Source organism: Oryza sativa, chromosome 2 (assembly GCF_034140825.1).
Source record: "Oryza sativa Japonica Group chromosome 2, ASM3414082v1".
NCBI lineage: Eukaryota > Viridiplantae > Streptophyta > Magnoliopsida > Poales > Poaceae > Oryza > Oryza sativa.
In genome coordinates, this window is record NC_089036.1 from 29,859,053 (window position 1) to 29,883,797 (window position 24,745).

At 39.5% G+C, this 24,745-nt stretch overlaps 2 protein-coding genes across 2 annotated transcripts; both read right to left on the reverse strand.

Annotated features, from left to right (window-relative positions):
* Positions 1–5,607: 5,607 nt before the first annotated feature.
* Positions 5,608–13,423, reverse strand: LOC4330486 (uncharacterized). Its single transcript, XM_015771208.3, has 15 exons — positions 13,251–13,423; positions 12,691–12,849; positions 12,203–12,269; positions 11,997–12,104; positions 11,699–11,783; positions 11,223–11,277; positions 10,581–10,982; positions 9,965–10,021; positions 9,003–9,101; positions 8,814–8,924; positions 8,350–8,421; positions 8,098–8,214; positions 7,614–7,763; positions 7,022–7,122; positions 5,608–6,230 (listed from the first exon to the last, which is right to left on the reverse strand). Exons 1-15 carry the CDS (start codon positions 13,377–13,379, stop codon positions 5,903–5,905), a joined length of 2,040 nt encoding a protein of 679 aa, XP_015626694.1. The 5' UTR covers positions 13,380–13,423; the 3' UTR covers positions 5,608–5,902.
* A 1,419-nt stretch (positions 13,424–14,842) lies between these two features.
* LOC4330487 (protein CROWDED NUCLEI 1) lies at positions 14,843–21,026 on the reverse strand. The gene is made up of 9 exons (NM_001401949.1): positions 20,865–21,026; positions 20,331–20,539; positions 19,487–19,696; positions 18,838–19,091; positions 18,481–18,751; positions 18,294–18,377; positions 15,840–17,947; positions 15,546–15,729; positions 14,843–15,378 (listed from the first exon to the last, which is right to left on the reverse strand). Exons 2-9 carry the CDS (start codon positions 20,475–20,477, stop codon positions 15,169–15,171), a joined length of 3,468 nt encoding a protein of 1,155 aa, NP_001388878.1. The 5' UTR covers positions 20,478–20,539; positions 20,865–21,026; the 3' UTR covers positions 14,843–15,168.
* Between the last annotated feature and the right edge of the window lie 3,719 nt (positions 21,027–24,745).

Sequence of the window (24,745 nt, forward strand, 5' to 3'; positions counted from 1 at the left end):
TTTCAAAAAAAAGAAAAGATAACCAAATTAGTACTTGGTCGTATTTGTCCTAAACTATGAACAAGTGATAGCGAAGTAAACCAGATGGTAAGATACATATATCGCCTTTTTCTGCATCTTCTTTTAATTGGGAGCAAGAAGACTGAAGGTTTACTCACTTGAAGATAACCTGCAATAAACTACAGAGATTTTGATGTACCAAACCTAACGGATGGAACCTTTAATTAGTAGATTCCCATTTCCGAATCATGATTGTCCTTGTTATGAAAATGTAATGCTATATTATTTTGTCTTTGTTTAAACCTTCTTTATCATCATCCGAACTCACTAAGCATAACCAATGATTATCAGCGCGGCCACTCTGCAAAAAAATTAAACATAGTACCAAATTCGCAAATGACATCTGAAAAATATTTTTGGCAGATCACAAAGGCCTGTACTAAGTGAGATCTCTTTCATTACAACCAATGTTTTGCAACTATATATTCCAAACCATGGTCCTCCATCACTAATTAAATACTCTCAACAACGTGGGACCAAAACATTTCTCTCTCTAATTTTCTTTTGTCCCAAAGCTAAGACACAAGTCACACAACTGAAAGTGGCCTTAGCCATTTGTTTATCTCATAAGCCCACTTATTCCTCATCATTAGGGTTTTTAAGAGTGGAACTATCCTTTCCCTTTTCCTTCTGCCTTTCCTCTTCTTTTACTACTTCTTTCCCTTCATCCATGCCAACTTTATTCTCCTGCTGATCTAAAAAAAAAAAAAACTTTATTCTCTTGTTGGCTGTGCAAAAGCATCATGGTTCATGGACCAGGGCGGTGGACCAGGTCTACCCAGGAGCATGGCCCAATCAAATGAATACTCCCTCCGTCCCATAATATAGCAACCTAGTATCGGATGGGATATTTCATAGTATAATGAATCTGGACAGGAGGATGTCTAGATTCATTGTACTATAAAATGTCACATCCAGTACTAGGCTGCTATATTATGGGACAGAGAGAGTAGACGTCATGAGGAGGCCCAGGTTGCTGTTTGGGCCATACTGGAGTGTGCACTGTACTGCACTACTGCTGTTACGGCCAGGATTTTGCTGCGGCGGAGAGGGGAAAGCCGTCGCTTGCACGCCACTCCGGCTGGCCGGGCGGCGGCGGCGAGCTGGTTTTTCGGCCGGCCGTGGTGGGGGGCCACCGTGGTGTTGTGTTGTGTTTAGGAACGGAACGGGAGGGGTGGGGACGGCGGTGAGCTGGGGAATGGATGAGCCGGCCGCGCATGCGCGGTTGTCGGATTGACAAAGAAGTTAGTTAGCTCACGCCTTTGTGAGACAGCATGGTAACCCCGTCGGCCGTCGGTAACCGGTTTTGAAAAAAGTGGATGAAAATTTGGATACTCAGTGGCATATTTTTTAAGCTGCTAAACGGTACGTTTCGTGGAAAAATTTTATATATGAAAGTTGCTTTAAAATATCAGATTAATCTATTTTTTTAATTTGTAATAATTAAAACTCAATTAATCATATGTTAATACAACCTTGTTTTATGTAAAACACTTTATCTTATCTTCATCAGGAGAAAAGAACACCACGAAACCTTTGAGGAGTTGGTTTTTGATTATTAGTTGCATGTAAAGCGAGGAGCATTAGTATATGATTTATTGAATACTAATTATTAAAAATTTGCAAAATGAATTTATTTGATTATTTTAAAAGTAATTTCTATATAGGAAGTTTTCACACGAAACATGTTGTTTATTAGTTTGAAAAACTTGCTAACGAAATCAAGGTATTAGCTTATCCAAACCGTAGTTTAGAATGAGCCCTTAGTATCAATGACGTAGTGCTAAGAAAAAAGCGGCAATATTCTTTTGCACTCACATGCACACTGTGCACACCCTCATAAGGTATGCATACATACTATCCCTACGTGTTTATGCTAAATGTAGGAGTTGAATCCGGATGGACAGATCCCACTAAAAAAATCTACACAGTTGAGAATAGCTACATTCACTTTGCAACACCGGAATTTTCAGTGAAACATGTATTCAAAATCTTGGTACGATGCATCTATGTACAATGAATGACAACTTGCCCAGGCTCTGAAAATTTCTTTGGCTCCATGCTAATTAAGCTATGCGCCTATCTCCAAATCTCCAATGTATCTTCGAAAAAAAATGTCTTTTCAATTGGACAATCTATCGCATATTCGCATATATGAGGGCAGCGGGCAGTATGCAACTTGCAATTTTTTGTAAGCTTAGGTCTCCGAGGACGCATTATAGGCTTTTGTATGTTCATCCGAGGGGGAAAGGTTCTGCAACGAGACTGAAACTACCTACATCTGCAAATGAACCGATTGAAACAAAAGGAAGTGATGCTTCAGGATACAGAAATCACAGAGGCTCGGAACAGATTATCATGGCCGACCGTGTTAGTGTCCGAACCTCTAATCAGGGTTAGGCCTCGCGTCATAGCCTAGCCACAGCTTAAAGACAAAAGCGCTGCTAAGCTAAGCTAGTGGCAGTAGCCACTGATTAATCTCATGACTTTTACTGGAGTATCTCTTTTTCAGAAGTGGAATTCTGCACATGCAGGGAACGTCATAGCCCGATGTCCAATCCTGCCTCAGGATTTCACATACAAAGAGTGGAAATATTCCAGTATTCCCATCAAGTTTCACTCATGATGTCCTTCACAAACATTCACTTTGTACCCTTAAAATTCTAATGTCCATTTGTACTAACACAATTACAAATCATCCTCTACATGCAGGTATTATAATACTAGTACTAACCTGGTGTCTTGATTACCCTAATCTGGTGCTCATGAAGTGAAAAGGCTGACGATTCTGCTCTCCAGGAGACAAAAGTTGGCAAATTCATAATACTGAATACTACACAGTACGCCAAAAGAACAATGGTTAGGACAAGTACTATAGGTATCCAAGTACAATCTTCTAAATGCCATATAAGCTAAAATAGTGAGGTGGAGGAGAGAAGAGATGAGAGAGATAAGCAGCCACCTCTCATGCAAGAGGCAACCACCAGACAAAATTCAAGACAAAAGGAGAGAGGATAAGAGTAGATTGGGCAAACAAACATTGGGGCTAGTGTATTAGAATTAGTATAGATGTGATATATTGTACATGTTACCTCTACATTTATTAGTTGATGATGTGGTCAAGATTAGATGCAACATCCACCTCTTTTATAAAACTTGCCCTTAGGGCAAGTACTATGGGCATCTAAGCATAAGCCCCAAGATGCCACATAGGAGTAAATAATGAGGTGGAGGAGAGAAGAAATATGAGAGAGAAATAGTTACCTCTCATACAAGGGGCAACCCCTACACAAACTTCAATAAACATGTGAGAGTGTTAGAGATATTGGGGATTGTATGATAGAGGTAACCTATAATACATGTTACCTCTTAATTTAATGATATATGTTATGCATGAAATTGGATGTGGTAGTCACCTCTACTATAAAACTTGCCCTTATAATTACCTGTAGAACTACACCTTTTAGTACAAGTTGTACAAGTATGGTAATCGTCTTTCTTCAGAAAGTGTGATTCAGTTATTAGAGCCTGTGCACGACTACATGGGACCTCAACCCTTGGATTAAGGACTACCTTGGAATGTGCAGCTAACTTATCCACAGTTCTTAACTAATAGTTTAATACTGCTGCTGCTTGAGATGTCTTTGGTTTAACAAGTTAGTTCCTCCCAAAAGGAAATTCTTTAATAAGTTGTCAGTTGCCTTCCGAGCTGGAAGCTCACAATCAAACCTCTAATTATTCGCCATTATATAGTCCACGATTCTCATTTTTAAACAGCATAGTCATAGTGCGTCGTCACAACACATTACATATCCAGCCACCAGCAATTTACTCTGAACGAACTCTGAAATTTCCCCTGAAAAAAAGCTCTGAATTTCAGCTCATCTGACGACGGCGACAAGAGGGAAAGGGAGATGAATTTCTCGAGAAAAGGTGTGCATTGCCATGACAAGAAGAGGAGAAAGAATGTTTTGTGGGGCAGGGTGATAAAATCTTGCCCGGACACTGAACTTCTGCGTGATTGCTTGTCGGGGGTTCATGGATGGATAGATGGTTACAGTGTAGCCCCTTGAACAGACCGAGAGATCCAACCTAAGATTCCGCTTTGTTCCTAAAGGCAAGCGAAGCGTTTAGCTCGTGTGGATGTGGGGCTAGCAATGTTTCACGAGTTTTGAGGGCAATTTCAGTTTCTTGATATTGTTGATCTTTCTTTGCATGTTTGAACTTAGAAGAAAAAAAATCATTTGACGCAACATATTTCCCCACAGTTTGTGTTCTTTTCCTCTCTTTTTTTTTTAAAAAAAAATGCACCGAAGACACACTAACACCTACCATATGCAGCGGATCTAGTGACTGCGGTGTGTTTGGATGTGGTTGCGGCATGTCTACATTTGGAGAAGGTGGTCAAGTAGTTTTTTACCTAGGGATATGAATGACGATCTAGTCGTAAGGATTGGTGGCTCTTAATACTCCGACCTTTTGAAGGAGGGGGCCAAGGAGTTGTTCATGGGTGACGATTTAGTCTTTGAATTGATGGCCCTCAATAGCACTCGACTATTTAGTTACATTTTAATTCTCAATTAATAGAAAAAACCCTTGAATCGACACCATTCATCCATCTATCTCTGGATCCGGGCTCGCCTCCACTCATTCCTCGTTCTAGACTGTTGCCTTTGCAGGGGCTGGTCTTTTTCTAAGAAATCTCTAGCCAACCTTCCCACAAGAAGTTTTTTCTTAACACCAATGAATTTTATTAATGCTAGAGGAAAATGATAGCTCCAAGAATTTCTTTATTCTCAACGCTCTATGTCATTTTTTTTCTTTTTGAGTGTGGTTTTATATGCTCGGCTTTGTGCATTTTAGTAATGCAAAGGCTGAAAGTGTTCTAAAAAAATTATATCACCTTAATCTTAATGTAATTGACTGAGTTCAAAAAAAACTTACATTATCTTTAAGAAAAAAACAGGTTGTCTCTAACACATCCTTAAAAAGATTCTATAGTGGGTGCAGTCCCACATCCACGATTTCATTATCGCGTTATTAGTGTTGACCTCTAGCCTATGTTACTTTGTGTGTTTTGTTGGGTCTTTTATTTATTCATATCAAACATAGGGTGGTCTTATAGAGCAAAGCACAAATTATAAAGATTAGTGCAATGAAACTGCATGTGATCCCAATTCGTGCAATGATGCAAAGGAAACGAATTTAGAATTCCAACGTGTGGATGTGGTGTTTCCCAACAGAGTGATTATCACGCGAGAGGAAGACACGTACGAAAACAATATCATCACGGTTTTATGCAGGCTAAGCTACACAGAGCCACATAAAATTAATGGCCGTTAATATCACAAATTCACAAGGTCGCTTTGTGTTCATTCAGCTCGCAGGTTTGCTGGATTATAGTTGAGCAGAGAACTGGAGGATATGTGAAACAAACGAATTACGTGCTCAACATCACTTCAGTCCAAACAGCCTTGAAGGCTATAAATCGTACTCAGACAGTCGATTTTACTGGTATCCAAATACCCAACTGCAAAACTTTGCCAGTTGATAAGTATCACGTGACATAATATTATATATTTACGCAGTGAAGCCAAACATAGGCGTCTAAAAGACAATCCATTTCCATTAAGCAAAAAAAAGAGACTTGTGTTAACTATTGTTGGGTTCATCGAGAACTGATATTTCAACGTACATATATACAACAGCCAGATTTCATTATTTTGATCACCTTCATAATTTATATATACCAACGTACCAAGCACCCAATGGAATTATGGAAACCAGTGCAATGCTTTCTATGGCAGTTGTCGTATGAGGTGACCACTGAATCGCCGGTATCTCACATGACCTCGTCTTCTTGTACGTAGAGGCCACCGTCCGTCTCGATGGGCATAGAAGGCGGGGTTCCAGGAGGAATGCAGGCAGCCCCGTTAGGGCCTGCCTGATCACATAATGCCTCCGCGTCCTGAATTGCCCGGTCAAGATTTATCTCGCCACTGAGCTCATTGATGAACTTGAGAAGGGTGTCGAAATCCATCTGCTCTCCTATTATCCGCGACCGGTACCTTTTCAGGATCGCGACGCATAAGTAGAGGTGGAAATGTTCTGACCAATAATGTGTCCACAGAACTTCCCACAGCAGCATGATTTGATCGAAACTGAACTCCCTGCAATCCATAAGAAATTGGAGTAACTTAATTAGACTATTAGAGGGGATGGAGTGCAGGCTGCATTTTCCTCTACAAGTGCTTGGGTGGGGAGTACTGCATTAATGATGCAGTGTAAAATTTCTTAGCAAACTAATGTAATTAAAATCGTATAGTAGATAGCAGAAGATAATTAACTTCTAGACAAGTTACCACTGGTGCTGGTATTGCAGGTTAACCCAGGTTTGAATTCATGTCAAAAGTTTACAGGTTTCAGTTGAGCACCAGCTCATAAGCAGTTTGTTGTTAATAAAGGTAGGAATAGCTCATAAACTTTCAAAATTGTTGCGCGATGATTGATGCCATTGGACCAACCGACCAACTAATAAGGTAACTTGAAGGTACTGGTCCTACTAGCCTGTGGTTTTTACCCGATATACGTGACAGCAGCGTACTATCATACAGTCTGTATACAGCCCAACAGGTGTGAACAATGAAACATGCTTCTAGGCAAAATCTTTGGTGAAAATCCGTGTCACTAATTCTTAGACACAAAATGCACCTCCATTTTCGGGAGAACATTTTGGAGGAATTAGATTTGCTTAATGTAGCTAAATATTGGAGCTACAGAGAATTTCATTAATTCATCATCTAGATTTCAATATTTTTTATGGATTCTATATAAGATAATGGGCTCTGCAGGGAACTAGAACATAGCAATATAGTGTTACAAAGCTAAAGACGAAAACTTAGATTTTCTGTTTAAGGTGCAAAATGCATACAACTCAAATAGGGAAAGATAGAAATATTACCTTTTGAATTGTATAAGAACCCAACGAAAACAGAAAAAGTAGTTTAAGCAGTCGTTCTTCCGAAAATAGTTATGTAACTGAGGATCAAGAAGCTCCACGAGCTGCATGAGGTACATAGAAAATTTCACATAAATTTAGTATTGTGCAGTCACAAAAAGTATAATACTCCTATATTGATAAAAGTAGTTATTCTGACACCTAAGCTGGCAGTGTTTGTCAGACACATTTGTATAATGGATAATCATAACATGGTAAGGATTGAAGGCAGTAATAAGGAATAATGAAAAGTTATGAAAACTAAAGAGGGGATTTTTTTTATGCCGTTTAAGAAGTATAAACATGAACTGCTTGTCACTTGAACATTTTTTTACAATCTATATAATATGTATTTTTGGCATAATATCGAAGGCCACATCGCATGATTGAAGGCAATTAATGAAGCCATATAACAAATGATACACACATAATCAATCGATATGACTTAAGCACAACGGTTTTGCAAGATTTGCACAGGATATGCGGATTAACAAAAATTCTATTGTGATACTATGATACTGCTTATCTACTCGAAGAATGGAAAATTCTAAAATACCTTGGATAATGCAAGTAACTGAGCATGCATGCCATTCTGATCACGGTTAAAATTGGCTCCTAGTCGTTCCATCAAAATTGCAAAGCACCAAAATGACTCAGACTCATCCTCCATCACATAAAGTATAGGTGCCAGAAAATCACTCATTCCCTGGAAGAAAGAGCGCTCGCTGCATGAGCAAACAAACAAAGAAACCTAGACAACGAAATTTCATGCTTTATAGGTCTAAATATTTAGTGTAGCATGATTAACCCTGTCACTTGTAATAATATGGCTACAAAACAAATGAATATTCTGCAGTGCCTTGTGATTCAGCATGTATACATTCCTTATATTTAACAAGAATCAGGGTTATGTGATCTAGTGGAAGCTTTCTAGCAAATGCAGTGTTTTTCACTTAAATGACTTAAACTGGCAGGCAGTTTTCTTCATCAGCTGATGTTGGATAATTGCGGGTGAAGGGTAATAGAACGTGCAAACTTACTTGGCAATAGCCAAGGTCGAAATTATAGAAGGAATACGTCAACAGGATATCCCGTAGCACAAGAACATTTTGATTGTCATCTCCTTCATAATATGGAACTGATCTATCTGTCCTCACCTTGATATCCAAAAAACAGTTAAAACAAGTGATCAGTTTGGATATCAGTTAAAAATAAAAAGTGGTCAGAGAGGAAGCTAAAATGGAAATAAGGAGGAAAAGTTCAGATAGAAAAAAAAGTAGACAAATTCATACCACATCTTTGTCGATAAGGCCTTTTCTTTCCCTAAACTTGGTAAATCTTTTAGCTTGTGTGGACGAAATACTCTGCAAATAATATATCAAGAAGAATCATGATTCATGAATAGTCATGTAAAAGATGAGTAATGTATGCCATAATGTAAAAGAATCATGAATTGTTGTTATGACGAACAGCTGAAAGTGTCTTAACATTTGTAATGTTACTACTGCAAACTATCAGCATGATCTTAGGGATAAAGAGAACAGCAAATGGATAATCATATGTCCAGAAACATTGCTCCCATCAAGCAAAATCACATACCGCAGATCTAACAAAACTGAGCAAAAGCAAATGACAGTCTACATCACTTGAGCTCTACTTTAAAAATATACTCAATATATATGGTAGTAGCATGTCCTAGCCAGCATTAATAAGCACACTGAATTGCAGCACATTGAACCTATGAACCTTGACTGACCTTCCACTGGGATTTTATGGCTTCATATTCTGTTCTTTTCATGACAGCAAGATATTCCCTCTCGGCATATGTTGAATCGTATTCATGATACCCCAACAGGAATTTCCAGACCTACATATTAAACATCAAAACTCATGTACAAGAATGCCTTGTTGAGTGGTTATAGCAAATCAAAGTTAAGTATAAAACCTCTTTTCTCAGAACATGGTCAATCCCTCCATAGAAAACCTTTTTCCTCAGCGCCTTCGAATCCATAACTCTACCTTCAGGATCTAAGAAGGATCTCCACTGTGCAATAAAAATTTCAGACAAACATAAGACGTTTCTGAGAGGAACAGTGGTACAACATGATCAATACATGATAATTATTAGATGGTTGGTGGAGAAGATCCATGAAACTAAAGACATTATGTGCAGCGTAAACTCATACAGTTCTTAATTAATGTAAAATGCCAGACTAAATCTTAGCCTTCCGTTGAGTTGAAGAAAAAGGTCAAACTACCATTTGGTAAAACAAATCTTTTCACTAATGGAAGTGTGTGCAGCACAATATTTCATGTGTGTATCCAGCACAATGCTCCTCTGCTTGACATGATCAGATAACTAGATGTTTACTGGATAAAAGGAATAATTTTCCATGTAACTATCCCTTTCAATCTATTTATACCTCCAGAAAACAAGTTGTTAGTATCAAATATACAGTATCTGCTAAAGGCTAATTCTCCTGCCAGGAGAAGCATGGCTTGCAAATTATGAGGCAACAGTTCCTGAGTTCCACTAAAATCCTGCAGGATTTCTTAGCTTGCTTGAAGCCCCAAGGCATATGCCTAGAGTCTGAGCCAAAGACATAATGACTCCAAGAAACAAGAGGTTTAAATATCAAAGGTCACAAGATTGAACAGAAGTATGACTGTCTTGAGGATCATAATACTTTACTGTGATAGTAAATACATCCGAAATCAAATGTTGAACTCATCCAATTGTATGTTAGAGGTTAGACAACTGATGTATCTTGTGGATTGAGTTACAGATCTAGTAATTATTTGAACTGCAACGCTAAGCAGAATAATAGCACATGGAATTTTAGCACCATAGAGCACTTGAACATAAGGGGACAGATATGTAAAATAAGTGCTCAGAGAATTCAATACCTCATCAACACTCAACGGTTGTTCTCTTGGTTTTCCCCACGCTAGAATTTTATTAGACTGCCAAGATCAAGGAAACTGATGTTACACACATTGCAGTATGCAAAATTGTAATAGCTTTGGACAGTACCAGGGGTCAGAAGAAAAAAACTGACTATTTTTTATTTAAAAAATCTTTTTTTTTAAGTTTTCCAACTAAAGTGACAACAAATATGTGCTAAATAATACATAGAAGATACATCTAATACTACCTCTAGTAATAGAAAGGAAGTTGGCAGATAATGGTTTTGAACATGAGCAGATGACAGAAGATAATACTAGTTTAGCTTAGGTTTCTTCTCATTACAGATGGCCTTAATCCTAATTGTGAATATGAAATTGTATTTTAGTTTTACTCTCTCTGTATGTATTACTTATTCTTTTATATATATCGCAGGTGCATCCCCTACTGTTTTCAGACAAAAAAAATTAGAATAAAAATGAATTAACCATAACAGTAAAATTTAAAGGCTTGTCTCCATGACTTGTGAGTGCTTCAAAAAGTTGTTCTGTTGTTGCTCTCTTCCAAAATTTGTAGTGGACGAATAACAAAGAACAATAGAAAAAAAGATATGGTTACCTCCATTGAATCTGACAGCAAAGAATCCTTATCTGGTGTTATTTGCTGATCTTTGTACTTATCATTTGCTCTGTTGTCCAAAACATATTCTTGCTGCTGCCTTCCATAAGTATGACCACCACTACTGTGGTTTTCCCGAAAAAGACTTGACGTGGTATCTCGTGCAAACTTTGTAACCAGAGAAAATTTCTCCAGTACTTGGATAGAAAGATCACGACCCGGATCATTCGATCTGTGCTTTTGCTTTGAGACATATTCAGTCATGCTAGAAGATGCCCCATGTTTGGCATCACTCCCATGTCTGGCTTCATCAACTGAACTAGTGAAACTGAGTGAGTTCTGTCGTGACATGGCATTTGCTACGGTGGCAACACCAGGAAGCTCCAGTGATGACAAACTTTTCTATAAGGCATCAAATAAAGTGGATTTGAGGTTCATGGGTAAGTAATCGTTCTAAGTTAAACTTATGCAAGACATAGGCCAGAACATGGACTTCTAAACAAAGATGACTATATAGCTTTACAAGGGACTCCTACTAAAAGGATTGTTTTGCATATTCCCAAGGACAGTAAAGTTTCTATTGAGGGCATGGTGGTCTTAAAGAAATTATGGGTCTGGCTACAAGAAAGTATAATAACATACCTGTAGAGGATCTTGAAAGTCGTTGACAAGAAATACATTAGGATCATCGTCCGACCTTGAGATAGAGTAGAGAAAATCCAATCATATATGCAGCAAAAGATACTTCTGTAAACATTTGATTGGTTGTAGTATGACACTCTAATGCTCCATTACTTAATTAGTTTTCTGTAGGCTGAGTTACTAAACGCTCCTAGATATGTTGAAATGTCCAGTGAAGCATCTTCCCAAGTGTAGGTTAATTAGATCATAAATATTAAATATTTATGACAGTATCCTATCATATAGAAGGAAAAAAAAGTGCTTTGAAAATCCAGTTATGGATATACTTGGTAGATTTGTTGTATGTAGATTTCACTTATAGTCCACTCATAATCCAGATAGCAATTTTTGCATTTCCAGGAATGAGCAATTTAGGCACTAACAAACAAGGGACAGCTTGACTAATTATTTAATTAGAGTGAACCCAGAAAGAAAACCTGATAATAAAAACATGCTTCTTTAGTGTCGCAAACAATTCACGAAGCCCACCATTGTAGAAATAGAATGGAGGAAAAGCCAATCCTGCAAAACTTGAAAAGATACATCAATACAATAAATCATTTTTTTTCATTTTTGTCAGCATGTGTATTATGTAGCTAGAAGAAGCAGAAATGCAATGAGCCTGTAAGATAAAGTACCTAAAAGCTAATGTGATCAGTGATCACCGTGACTATAGAAATTCCAAAAAGTTTCAAACTAACCACAAGAAAGCAAACAACTAGAAGAGCACTTCACCTGATGAGAGAACAATGATTATGTACTCGAATCCAAATGTCGGGGTGTGCTTACGGATGAAGCGTACATCACTTAATGGCAAGGCCTTTATAGTGTACAGGTTTCTATCTGTACATAGTCAGGCAAGTAAAGAAAGAGTCAAGTGTAATCACTGCTGCACTTCAATTACCAAGTATGACAAAAGAAATATATTGTGTTGTTCCTACATTTTTCTATTTCCATGGTAGCTGAATTGCTTGATAAAGAATCAACTCCCTCATTTGGCTCCCAACTCTGTCACACAGATTTGAACAAAGACATAAGCAAATGAAGAAGAAAATTAAGCAACTTGGGTACCAATATGATAACATGTCATGTGTAACAAAACCATATTCAGGTGCCAACCAACAACAATCATATGGATTTTCAATTTCAGTTCTCTTGTTCTAATATCAGACATTTAGCAGAAAATGTGGAAGGAACGTCTATGCAGGAATAGTAGCATATTGTATCATTAGCATATATGGAGTACAATGATAAGCAAAGATATATAAGCCAACCAACATATAATTCAAGTAGCAACACGAATGCCCTGGCCATCAAGCCAAAAGGACCATGGTTCAATCCTCACAGCAAATGTGGTAACAATAATATCAAAACCTACCACAAATTCATGAACAATCAACAATTCAGACTAACTGGGGTTCTAACTCACCAGGAACAGGGAGCCCTGCTGCAAGTAGAGGCGCAGCTTCCCGCTGATCCGGCCGGAGCCATACTGCGTCGGGTGGATCGTCACACGCTCCTTCTCGTACACCACATCCACCTTCGCCGTCTCGCCCGACCCTTGATCCACCAGATCGCTCCGCATCGCCTTCGATCACCAAACAAACACCAAATTCAGTTCACCCAACCAAACGAACGTCAATTCAATCCAAATTGGGAACTCAACATAGGCTATCATTCATCGCCATCCATAGCACGCACACACCCACCCAACCAATAAAACCAATCAATGTACGGAGGAAGAGGTGACAGCTGCCGAACTAGTTACGTGCGGAACTAGAGCACTACCCCCGAACCCCGATGCCCCAACAACATCTGATGAGCAGCGGGATCCCAAATCCCCCCAAAACCTCCCAACAAAAATCATCGACCTAATCGAGCGAATTCGCTCGCGCCGCGACCGAATCGCGCGCTCGCGTCGGGAGCAAGCGAGGCGAGGCGAACGGGGAACGGCAGGAAGCACACGAGTGGTGGGGGAGAGAGGCGCACCGAGTGACTGGAGGACGCGGCGGCGGCGGCGGCGTAGTCGGAGTCGTCGGAGAGGTCGTGGAGGTCCGGTGAGCGCGGGGTCCCAGCCTCGGCGGCGGCGGCGGCGGCGGAGGCTTCTTCTCGACGCATCGGCGGAGGGTAGGGTCTCTGATCGGCTTCTGTTTGGTTAACTCGGATTTAACAGCAAATCCGTCGAATTATCATATAGTAGGCTTTTTCTCCCGATGCAACTCTCCGCACCTGTACATAAGTAGTACTGCCTGCTTACGTCTAAATAAAATTGGACAATGAAGCGATTACAACACCATACGAAAGTGCTATACGGAGTCCTATAACCTGGTAAGAATCATGGGATAATGAGATATTTAACACGTATTTTTATTTTATTTTATTTTATTAACACGTATAAATATTGGAACAATGCATATGTATTTTTAGGCGTACTCCTGAGGAATTCCCCCTGGGGTTCTTTAGGTATTAAACTGATTTATATGAAAAATATTTTTTTGTGAGATTTTTTGCGTTCCAAAGTAGCCACAAGAAACAAAGCTACTAGACTGGGACACCGAGTTGCTCTCAATTGTTTTTTTTTTGGGCAAAAGATTGGTGAAGTACTATGTGCTTTCCTTCTGGAAATACTATTCTTTTTTAGAAGGTAAATATGATTTGTTTATGCAAAATTTATGGCTGGAAATACAGACAATTTTTTTTATTTAGTATACTGCAAGGTGAAGTCAAGAGAATTTGTAGTTACTTGTGGGTATGACATACATGCATTTGCTTTAGGCTAGCGTAGATACGCCAAATGAAAGTGAGCACATGCTGCAAACAAACCGTCTCGAAAGAAAAAGAAAATATCACAACAGAACAGAACAGCATGCCTTAGGGACAAAGGCAAAGAGTCCAGCATAGATATTCCTTAGCCGCGTAAGCCAGAAGACCGGCGATTGCTTGCATCGAAGCAGACGTCCATTGGAAGGCCCAGACAGCTGACGTATATACAAGCCAAAAATACACTACTCCTGCCAAATATAGCAATTTTTAATCTTTAAAATTTATTTTAAAATATAATATTTTTTTCACTAACATTCTCTTCCCAACTCGTGGCTCTACGCCGTTCAATTACACCATATATTTCCATTTCGCATACAATCACAAACTTACTCTATTTAATTCTATCTATTATACTTCTCATCCAATCACAACATCTCCATTTAAATCTACATATATTTTTTTAATAATCATGTTTACCCCTAAAAATCTGGAATAGAGGTATTACTGGGAGGGATGGAGGTAGCACTGATAAGACATTGCACAAGCTGCACAACTACCAGTCAACAGAAGGGCCTTCTAATTCAAGAGGCACAAGAACATGCTAGACAATCCGGTCATCTGGACGAGAAAAAGGAAATGCTTCCAGCGTCAACAAATGCCACAAACTTTGCATGTAACTGATCCTGGATGCCACTGTTGAGCCCCCTATTTCACAAGCTGAAGAACTGCCAGTCAACAAAGTCCTATAATTCAAGATGCACAAAGACATGGAAGACAATCTGGTCGTCTGGACGAGAAAAAAAAAAGCTTCCCGCGTTGACAAATGCCACAAACTTCGCAAGGTGGTCAACCACGTAAACTGATCCTGGAACAAAATGAACAACAATTACAAGCCTCAACCCTTGACAGTTACAGGCATCGCGCCATTGTACATTCTCAAAAGCTAACTTCTGTGAGCGCCCATCAAAGCTATGTCTACTACAAATATATTTCAATTACAGGGGGAGAACATAATTGAAGTGGGAAAATCTACTAGTACATCATCATCATCACCAAGCACACAACCTAGAGTTCCAAGAATGGCATGTCATGAATCGAAAACAGAAACGCTAGAAATAACCTATTCAGTAGCCCTCTGCAATTGTCATGTAGTGAAGAAAGACCATAGCTTTTTCCCAATTGATTGGTTCCGCCTTTCGGAGTCATCGTCCTCCTCATCATCCTGTTCAGCTCCAAGTTCACTTCCTGATGGTGTCATAGGCATCGCATCTGGTGCTGCATCTATACCATCCACAATATCTACCCCCTCTGCACTAGTGACCTCTACAGGGCCATGTGTGTCACCAGCTTCAGCCTAACAAGAGCAAGTTTCGAGTTAGCTGTGATCCTGAATGTATATGCCACACAAACCCAAAAAGAAAGCTTGGCCTCAACCCAGAAAGGCATGCATCCAAGATACTGAAAGCCTTTCAAAGTATTACATAAAATACAGAATAGCAAACAATGCAGAATGGATCTTACCTGCGAGTACTCGGGTAATTGAGATGCATCATCAGCTGATTGGGAGGCCCCTTTGCTCCCAGTGGCAGGTTCCTCAGCCTTTGAGGTTCCTTCTGTGTCATCTGCGGTAGCCTCTACTGTCTGTTTACTTCCCTTTTTCGCAGCTTTCTTTTTGTTGGTTTGGGCTGCAGTTGCCGCATTTGCACTTTCCAACAAAATAAAGCAAAAAGGAAATCAATTTACTCCACAAGTCAGTTAAAAAAAGGATGATAACCTTGAGTAGAAATTAAACGTGGGATAAATACAGAAACTTACACTGTGGTGCGCCTGAGGTTGTAGCGTTTTTCTCCTGGGGCTTGCGTAACTGCTGCAGCTGTTTGGCGCCTCTTGCGGCGCTGCCCTCCAAGTGAAACACTTTCAGAATGAGCTTCACTGTCCTCATCTTGCTCACTGATTGTGGCTCCAGCAAAGCGCCGCTTCCGTGTACCACCCACAGTAACTGAATCTCCCTGGCCATCATCCTTTTTTACTTCTAAATTCTCACCAAGTATTTCTTTAGCATCTTCAACTACCGCAAGAACAGACCGTGTCCGTTTTACACCACCTTTTGCTCTACCCTTCCTGTTTTGTTGGCGCCGTCCTTGTTTTGATGTTTCAGGCTCCAAATCTACAACGGGAAGCACTGCCGAGTCCTTCCCGTTTTGGTCAACATCCACAATAGTTGTGTCCACCACCATGTCCGTGTTGCCATCAAATGATTGAGTTCCATGAATATCTACACAATTATCTGCAACTCCAAGAGAAGACTCCATCTGGACGTCATCTGCTATATCTTGCCTTTCAGATTCTTCATTCTCAAATGCCCCACTCTCAGATGGGAGATCCTCAGCATCAAATGAGTTATAGGCTACCTGATAGACAGGAGTTGGCTCATAATCATCATCGCTCTGCGATGCTTCCTCTAGTCTTGCACCAAAGTCTGTGTTCTTCACTGCTTGCTGTTCAGATGATTGCTCAGCCTTCTTCCTAGGAGAAAACTTGAAAATCCTTGAACACTTCTGCAACAATGATAAACGGCCACCTGAATTAACAAGTGCTCCGGTCTCTTGGGCTAAGGTGTCAGGATTGGGGGAACGATCATCCGCCTCAACAGCAAGACTAGGATATTCTATATCAGTGCTATCTTTAAGAGCTAGGGCATCCAAGCCCTCAAAAATAATAACCCCGCAATTTTTGCACACCTTGTACTTTTCAAATATATCGATGAGGTTATTCCTGTCCCTGTTATATGCTTCTCTACGCTCTTTCAGACTCTTGCTGAGAGTGTTCAGACTATCAATGTCCCTTCTGATATCTGCCTTGTCAGTTTCCAGTTTTTGCCTATCCTCCACAAGAACTTCCTTTTCCTTCTGCAGCTGTTTTTTCTCCAATAGTATCTTCTGAATCTTTGATTCATTCAATTCGGCTGCACGTTTGAGCTCATTTTCTACAAAGTCCATCTTCCTATTTAACTCATTTTCCTTCTCTTCAAGTTCTCTCTCTTTGCTCGCTTGTTTTTTCTCCATCTCCATCTCCAATTCATGCCGATGGAGCTGCAAATTTCGTTGAAGATCAGCACGCTCTCTCTTTAGCAATTCCTCATTTTCCAAACGCTGATGGTCTATATTATCGATCAAGGATTTTTCCTTAAGTGCGAGATTTTCCCCCTGCTCCTTGTATTTTATGTCCAACTCATCCTCTCTATCCTTTAGCCTTTTTTCTTCATTGTCATGCCACCTTTCTAGATTCTTCTTTTCATTGTTCAGTTTCTTGGCTTCCTCTTCCAAGTGAGTTCTTTTTTCATCCAGCTGCTCCCACTCTTCTTCAAATTTCTGACGCTGCTTCCTCAAATCTTCAGTTTCCTCAGAAAGAGAGTTGCTTCGCATTCTGTATTCATCAATCTCTTTCTTCAGTTGTGCTGTAAGCATGATGTGCTCTTGCCTCTCTTCCTCTGTAAGTTTCAAATTGTTCTGCTCTTGCAATATTTTCTCCTTTTCAGCAACCACTGTGGCTTTCAAACTCTCAAGCTCCAATTTGTACATCTCAGCCTGCTTTCTTTCATTTTCAATCTGCAGCTTTTGTTCCGATAACTGTTTCTCATCATTTTGTAGTGATTCCTCCCACTTCTTCAGAGCATTCGATTTTGTATCAAGATCATTTTGCCATTCTTCCAATTTTTTCTTACTTTCATTTAATACTTGTTCTTTTTTCGAAAGCTTCTCCTCCGAAGATCTGACATCTTTTTCCCTCTGCACCAAATCAGCTTCCTTCTGTACCAACATTGCATCAAATGATTTCTTCTCATTCTCCAGTTGTAAATCAAAATCTCGTCTTTTGGATTCAAGCTTCACATTATGATCTTCAAGAAGCTTCTGAAGCCCAACCTGCAACAGAATTGGTTGGTACAATTATATGAAAGAGTATAGTATATTTATTTAGGAGTCATTGCAACACACGGACATGATGCTACTTATATTGAAAGAAGAGATCACAAAAGAGATAAAAGCACCAATTGATAAGCAACTTTATGCAATAGTGAATGCATAAAACAGGGAACAAGCTGAATAACAGAGAACATAAAACATCAAACCCACATATTTAACACAAAATCGAGTTTACCAAACGGTACCTAGAACAAAACACAACCAACAATCCAACATGGTCTAGACATTGCTATCAAGTGTATAACTATATTGAAGAAGAAACACAATATTAGCCTATCATACTTACTTTTTCCCTTGCACTGACTTTTTCTTCCCTTTCAGCTATTTTTTTCTCTCTTTCTTCTAATTTCCTGTTCTTTGATTCAGCTTCCTATAATCGAATAGAAACAGGATATGTATTTTAATTCCACTATCAATTTGTAATAATGTGAAATGAGGATAAAGGAAAAGGCATTCAGTGATATATGGATTACCTTTTCTTGTAAATGTAATTCAGCTAGTCGTTTGTTAATGTCGTCCTCTTTAATTTTGAGTGTAGCTTTAGTATGCTCCAGAGCTTTTTTTGCTTCCTCCAACTCTTCTTGCTTTATCTTGAAAAGTTTGTCATTCTCGTTTGCTCTCTCCTCTCGATCATTTAGGGATCTCTGCAAATCAAGAATTCTATTCTGACTTTCCTTAAGCTTTTTGTCCCAGTCACGTAATGAATCCTCCTGACGCTTGATCCGGTCCTCCCCTGCCTTCCTCCTAAACATATCAATGACATACAATAATCAATTGCTTGGCACAGTAGAGAGCACACAGACAAAGGAAAACGGGCAAGAATGCCATACTCATTTTCAAAATATAGCTTCTCCTTCTCCAGCCTACGCTGACGAGCTTCTACCTCCTCTAAATCCCTGTCAGCCTGAGATTTCTTACGGTTTGCCTCAGCAAGCTTCGCATCTGCAGCATGAAGCTTACCCTCGATCTCCAACCTTTTTTCCTCCAAACTAGCCTCAAGGGATTGAGCATCAGTTATCTTTTTCTCAGACATAAACTTAACCTCGGCTATCTCTCCACGAATTTCACGCAGTGCCTTTTCGAGCTGCAAAGTTCAGAAATATGAAGTGATAAGAAACAAGAATGAAGCGTTCAAAAGTACATGGTCCGAAGGCTAAAGGACTGCAGATGACAAGTGCTGTGTGCTCAGATACATAGAACTTTTGTTAAACATAAACATAAGGACAATGCAGTGTTAAAAACTATTGGCTGGAGAAACCATAACCTAGAAATTATTCAACCAATTCATTTGACCATTAGATATTATTACATCATGATTCATGACTGTGATAAAATTTACATATCACCAGTATATGATATCACCAGTATATGCAGTATAGTATTCAAAAAACTGCTTAGTCATCAACAGTTAACAGCATTACGAATATTAGGAAATACTGATAAACAGCAAGAGTAAGAAATTATTAGAGAATAACATACATCTGTTACGCATTGCTTCTCAACACCCAATGCTTTCCGCATGCTTTCCTCCCGCCTTTCGTATTCTGATATGGCATTCAAATGGGCAGCTTGTTCCCGCTTTAAAATCTCTTCTTTCTGTGTCAGCGCTTGATTGATTTCATCAAGTTTGGCTGTCCACTCTTTTTTCTCAATCAAAAGCAGCCCCATATTGTACTGATATTCATGTAACTGCGGACATGAACACAAAAGAAAATAACTACTAATGGTATGATCAAACAAGAAAATGGATGTGCAACTGTAGTAAATATGATTTAGGAAGCCAGCGTGAGAGAGATAAGAACTGAAGAAAAATATATATTAGATCGAATGCTTATAATGGAACATAGAAGTCAATCACATAAAACATTCCACCTTCCGTAGGTATTTGCATGCCTAACTACTTGTTACAGTAGTTTCTACAAGCCTATTTTATATTCAAATAATAGATTAACATGACTGAAGAGTTATTAAAAGGACATAAGAATGACACCAATGTAATGTAGCACCCTAGGCAGCGCTCTGTTTCTTAAGCAGTTCATAAGAAACCACGTTATTTAAATCATTAGCAAGTGCAGAAATGGCCTCGCACAAATAAATGAAAATTGGAATGTTCAAATGATTTACGGTTCAAAATGAAATCACGAGGCACACTAATATTTTTTTTCACTCAATTTCACTGCTTCCACTTCTCATCGACTGATAGCATGCCATGAAAAACCGCACATTGCATTTGGTGAGCAAAGAAACATGGCCCTAGATTGGAATTCAAAAGCTACATCCACGAACAGAAAGAAAAGCCAGGATTTGGGTTAAAAAAAAACACCTCTTGTTCCAGTTCGGCGACCCGCAGAGTAGTCCCTTTCCCCTTGCCAAGGGGCGCCGACGCGGCGGGAGCGCCGCCACCGCTCCGCTGGTTCGCCGGAGCCGGCGTCGACCACCCGGTCCACCCCTTCCCCTGCGGAGTAAACATCACGCCTTCTTCCTCCCAATTTCCTCACGGCTCATCCAATAAACGAACCGCCCTCTCCCTCCCTGCAATTCCGAACAAAGAAACACCCAAATCACCAACCGAAGCTCCATCTGACCAAAAACCCTAGCCACCATGAAAAAACCCCACCAACGAAACCCTAATTCCCGCCAACCCCAAGAACCGCAACAAACCCCCCCCCCCCCCCGCATTACCAAGAACCAAGAAACCTCCCACCGAAAAGCTCCCGAATTTGAAATCCTCCCCCCCCCCCCACCCAAGGCAGAAACCCCCTCTCCTCAGAAATCCCAAACCAAACCGCAAGAAAAAAACAGCCCGCCTCTCCCCACAAAAAAAGAACCGCGCGGATCTGCGCGGGCGGGCACTCACCGGGGGTGGGGAGTCTCCCCGCCCGCTCGCGGCGGCGCGGCGAAGCCGAAGAGGTGGCGCGGCGACCTGGCTCTGGCTCGGGCGTGGGTTGGTGCGTCGTGCGGCTAGATTTGGGAAAGGCTGCGGGACAGCGGGGGAGGAGAGAGAGAGAGGGGAAGAGGAGGAGAGAGGGAGCGTGGGGGGTAGAGGGGTAATTTCACGTGGGGCGGCTGGCTGAAAAGCGGTGGCGCTTCGCGAGGGGAGCGTGCGGTGCGGCAAATGACCACGGTACCCCCCCTCGTCCCTGGACGGCCGCTTTTTGATGACGTGATGATCATTTTGAGTGTCCGAACTGGTCTCCTCTCATTGGACTATTATTTTGACAGAGATACTCCCTCCGGTTTTATTTTAATTTATGTTTTGGACAATAACACGGTCTACAAAATATATCTTTGATCTTATTTTTCTATTATAATATATACAATAAATAAATATATGTTTACTTTTATTATAGTGCTTTAAAGATAAATATATATATGTTGTTCTAGTTTCTTTAAACTAAATATTTTTAAAGTTATTGATGATCAAATTTATAAAAATTTGACCTGAAACTTGTCCAAAGCGTTAATTATTATAGAACCAGAGGTAGTACTGGACTAGCATTGGCCATTTTATAGGTTTAACGACTAGTAGTACACTATGCAATGCAGCAGCCTGAGTGGCTGGCACTGGAGGGCCTAAACTTTCTACGTGTGCAAAATAATCCGTGTTAAAGGAGCTTTATTATTGGTTGATTCTGGGCGTTGCTAGAAAATCAGGAAACTTTAGGAACGTGTTAACAAGGTGGTATGTCTTTTTTAGTTCTTCAGTTTCTGCACAACACTGTTTTTTTACTTCCTCTAATGGAACCAAAATGATCGGGTACAAGCTAAAAAAATGTGGGTTGTCTACAATAGTGGATCTGCATGCCATGGAGACCACGGGTCTCAAGCCCTTATTATCAGCGTTAAAATTATAGGAGTTTCCATTAAACCGTCTATCTTTTTTTTTTGCCATATACTCCCTCGTTTCAGGTTATAAGACGTTTTAACTTTGGTCAAAGTTAAACTGCTTTACGTTTGACCAAGTTTATTGAAAAAAAGTAGAAACATTTTCAACCCAAGACAATTTTATTATGAAAATATATTCAATTATTGATTTGATGAAATTATTTTAATATTATAAATATTACTATATTTGTCTACAAACTTAGTTAAATTTAAAACAGTTTGATTTTGACAAAAGTTAAAATATCTTATAGTCTGAAACGGAGGGAGTATTTACTTAAAAAAAGGAGGCTATAACTTTGGACAGATTGTTTAGCCCCTCATGCTAGTCTTACTTGATCCTCCGCCCCTAGTCGTTTATCTGTTAATAGATTTGAACCCTACTTGTACATATGTGAGTGCATTTTATTATCATCGGTATTGTGTGTATTGCCCGTATGTGATGATGTGTATCAGCATATGTAATCAGAGAAAACAATCTATTATACACTAGTATAGTCGATTTTGTGTGATGGTCTTCTCTCCTCTCGAAGATAAACAAATATTATACTCACATTTTATATTTTTATGTGCCGAGATATACATAGACGCTCACACTTACATAATACTAATTTAATACTAGTTGATAACAGTTGTTTTCTTAACAAATTGAAGAGAGTAAACCTATACCTTATCTGTCTCCGAAATAAACGAATCTATAATGGTGTGTGATATTATCTAGTGGAGTATAACAAATCTATACATATGTAATGTCACGAAACAAGGTTATTTTATTTTTTAATAGAAGGTCTATAAATTTATAGTGACACCGTGACCAGTCGCGTCATTTTCAATCCTCAGGTTTACGTACCAAACAAACATTACCCTTCTACCTGGCAAACAAAATACCGAATACTTATAAGCAAGTACAATGGCTGACTTGCTTGGTTTGTACGCCGTCCTGTCTTTATTTAAGCCCCCAGGCGAAGCCATACAAAAGTTTTTCCATGTCACAATCTTAGGTAACCAACTCTAAGTCTCTAACACCTCATTGCCGATTTACTAGATTATAAGTTGACTAAAGCAAGAAAAGTTTGATTGAATTAAGATATGCAGGAGAACACTAAAAGTAGGTTAAGCAAACACACAAGATATATACAAAGACGTCTTGTTTGTCACGACCTTGGCTGGTCGACCAAATCAGTTTTTGGCTTTCAGTTGCCCAAGAAAACATGAAGCAGTTAAACGTAACATAAGCTTTCACCCAATCGAGTGATGACGCAGCTTTGCAGATAATTCCGGTGAAATGCTTTGTCCAGGCGAGGGCAGTTACGTAAAATCGCGTGCCAGAGTTTCGTCATGGGACGAGCTGTCGCCTGTTGGGATTGGGGGGTTTCGAATATTCGCTATGCGTAGCGCGACGGGATAAAATATGCTAAATGCACCCCGCTCCCCAGTCCCCACCGCGATGTACGTGGCTGACGTATGGGGCCACCCGGGAATTAATGGCCACATGTATGGCGCGCGGCGGCGGCGCGGCCTCTCGTTTTCTTTCGTTCTCTCTTACGGTGGAGTTATTTTCTACTGAAAATAAAGATGAAAATAAAGATTAAGTTTTTTACGCAAAACATATGATTGATTGAGTTTAATTTATTACAAACTTAAAAAATAGATTAATATGATATTTTAGAGCAGCTTTCATATAGAAAGTGTTCACACGAAACACATCGTTTAGCAGTTTAAAAAACGTGCCATAAAAATGTTAATTTTTATCCAACTTTTGTTAATTTTTATCCAACTTTTGTTGGACAAGAGAACGGGAGTTCCCGTTCTCTCTTCTTTACAGCGTAGTACGCCGAGGCGCCAGGGTGTGTTGGGAATTTTGTCTCGGGAGGCTGTACACTGTACACGGCGTACCGTATGCGCATCGTGTCTCCTCGATATGGGTATCTCTTCTCTCTCTATTCTCTCTTTGTTATTACTAGAAAAGAAAGAAAAAGAAAATGCAACTTGTTTTGTCGATCTCGCTTCATGTTCATCAATCATTCTCTGCCAGACATTTTTTCCTCCATTTGGTTTTGTTTAATGTCTTGTGTTTGTTTGAGAGATTAAAATTTGCAGCATATTTCGCTCGCTTTGATCAGGCTTTCAAAAGGCATGTGGAGTTTTATTTTTAAACTTGAAAAGGCATGTAAAGTTAGCTTGTGAGATGGTTTGATGACAGGCAACTAGACCCAATCGCTCAAACTAATGCTCTCATCGTTTAAGTTACGGCTGATATTTGATAAGCCATAGAAAAGGAGCAAAACAACCAACACATATTTTATAAAAACTTTTATATTATGTTATTAGCGGTTTAAAATTCATTGCTGGGAAAAATACAGAAAAACATAAAATCGGCTATAAATTTAAAATTAAATTTAAAATATTTAAAATTAAGTTGCATCTGATAAACTAATTAGCAGACAATGAGAAAGCTTAAAAATAAGTTAGACTTAGACTTTTTTAATTGATTAGAAAAAATACCCGTGCGTTGCAACGGGTGAAGTATATTTTAATCTTATTATTGTTAGATGGTTTAGTTAAGATGAAATTCACTGTGAGAGCTCGCTTGGATATATCTCTACTATTATAAAAGTTTAACTTATTTTTACCATGGGTTTTTGGTACGTCGTCCCTTTCCGTTTCGCATTTGGACGCATGCGTTTCAAACGTTGTTTCCCATTCTGTTCCATGGGAGTAGCCTTCCCTCCCGTTAATTTTTTTTCTCTCTATTACGGTAGTTAAGTTAAAAGATGCTCTTCCATTGATTTCTTTTTTGTTCTCTTCGTTAAGTTAAAACATACCACCTAATGCATTTACGGTCATGCATGCGAC

What these genes read in the sequence shown, in the direction of transcription:
- LOC4330486 (XM_015771208.3), bottom strand. Translation starts at nt 13,379, where the DNA reads ATGCGTCGAGAAGAAGCCTCCGCCGCCGCCGCCGCCGCCGAGGCTGGG. An exon ending in CCGCGTCCTCCAGTCACTCG is followed by an intron (nt 12,850 to 13,250) that starts GTGCGCCTCTCT and finishes TGGTGATCGAAG; the next exon opens with GCGATGCGGAGCGATCTGGT. An exon ending in TGCTGTCAGATTCAATGGAG is followed by an intron (nt 10,022 to 10,580) that starts GTAACCATATCT and finishes TGATCTTGGCAG; the next exon opens with TCTAATAAAATTCTAGCGTG.
- LOC4330487 (NM_001401949.1), bottom strand. Translation starts at nt 20,477, where the DNA reads ATGTTTACTCCGCAGGGGAAGGGGTGGACCGGGTGGTCGACGCCGGCT. An exon ending in TCGCCGAACTGGAACAAGAG is followed by an intron (nt 19,697 to 20,330) that starts GTGTTTTTTTTT and finishes TCATGTCCGCAG; the next exon opens with TTACATGAATATCAGTACAA. An exon ending in AAGTCAGTGCAAGGGAAAAA is followed by an intron (nt 17,948 to 18,293) that starts GTAAGTATGATA and finishes ATTCTGTTGCAG; the next exon opens with GTTGGGCTTCAGAAGCTTCT.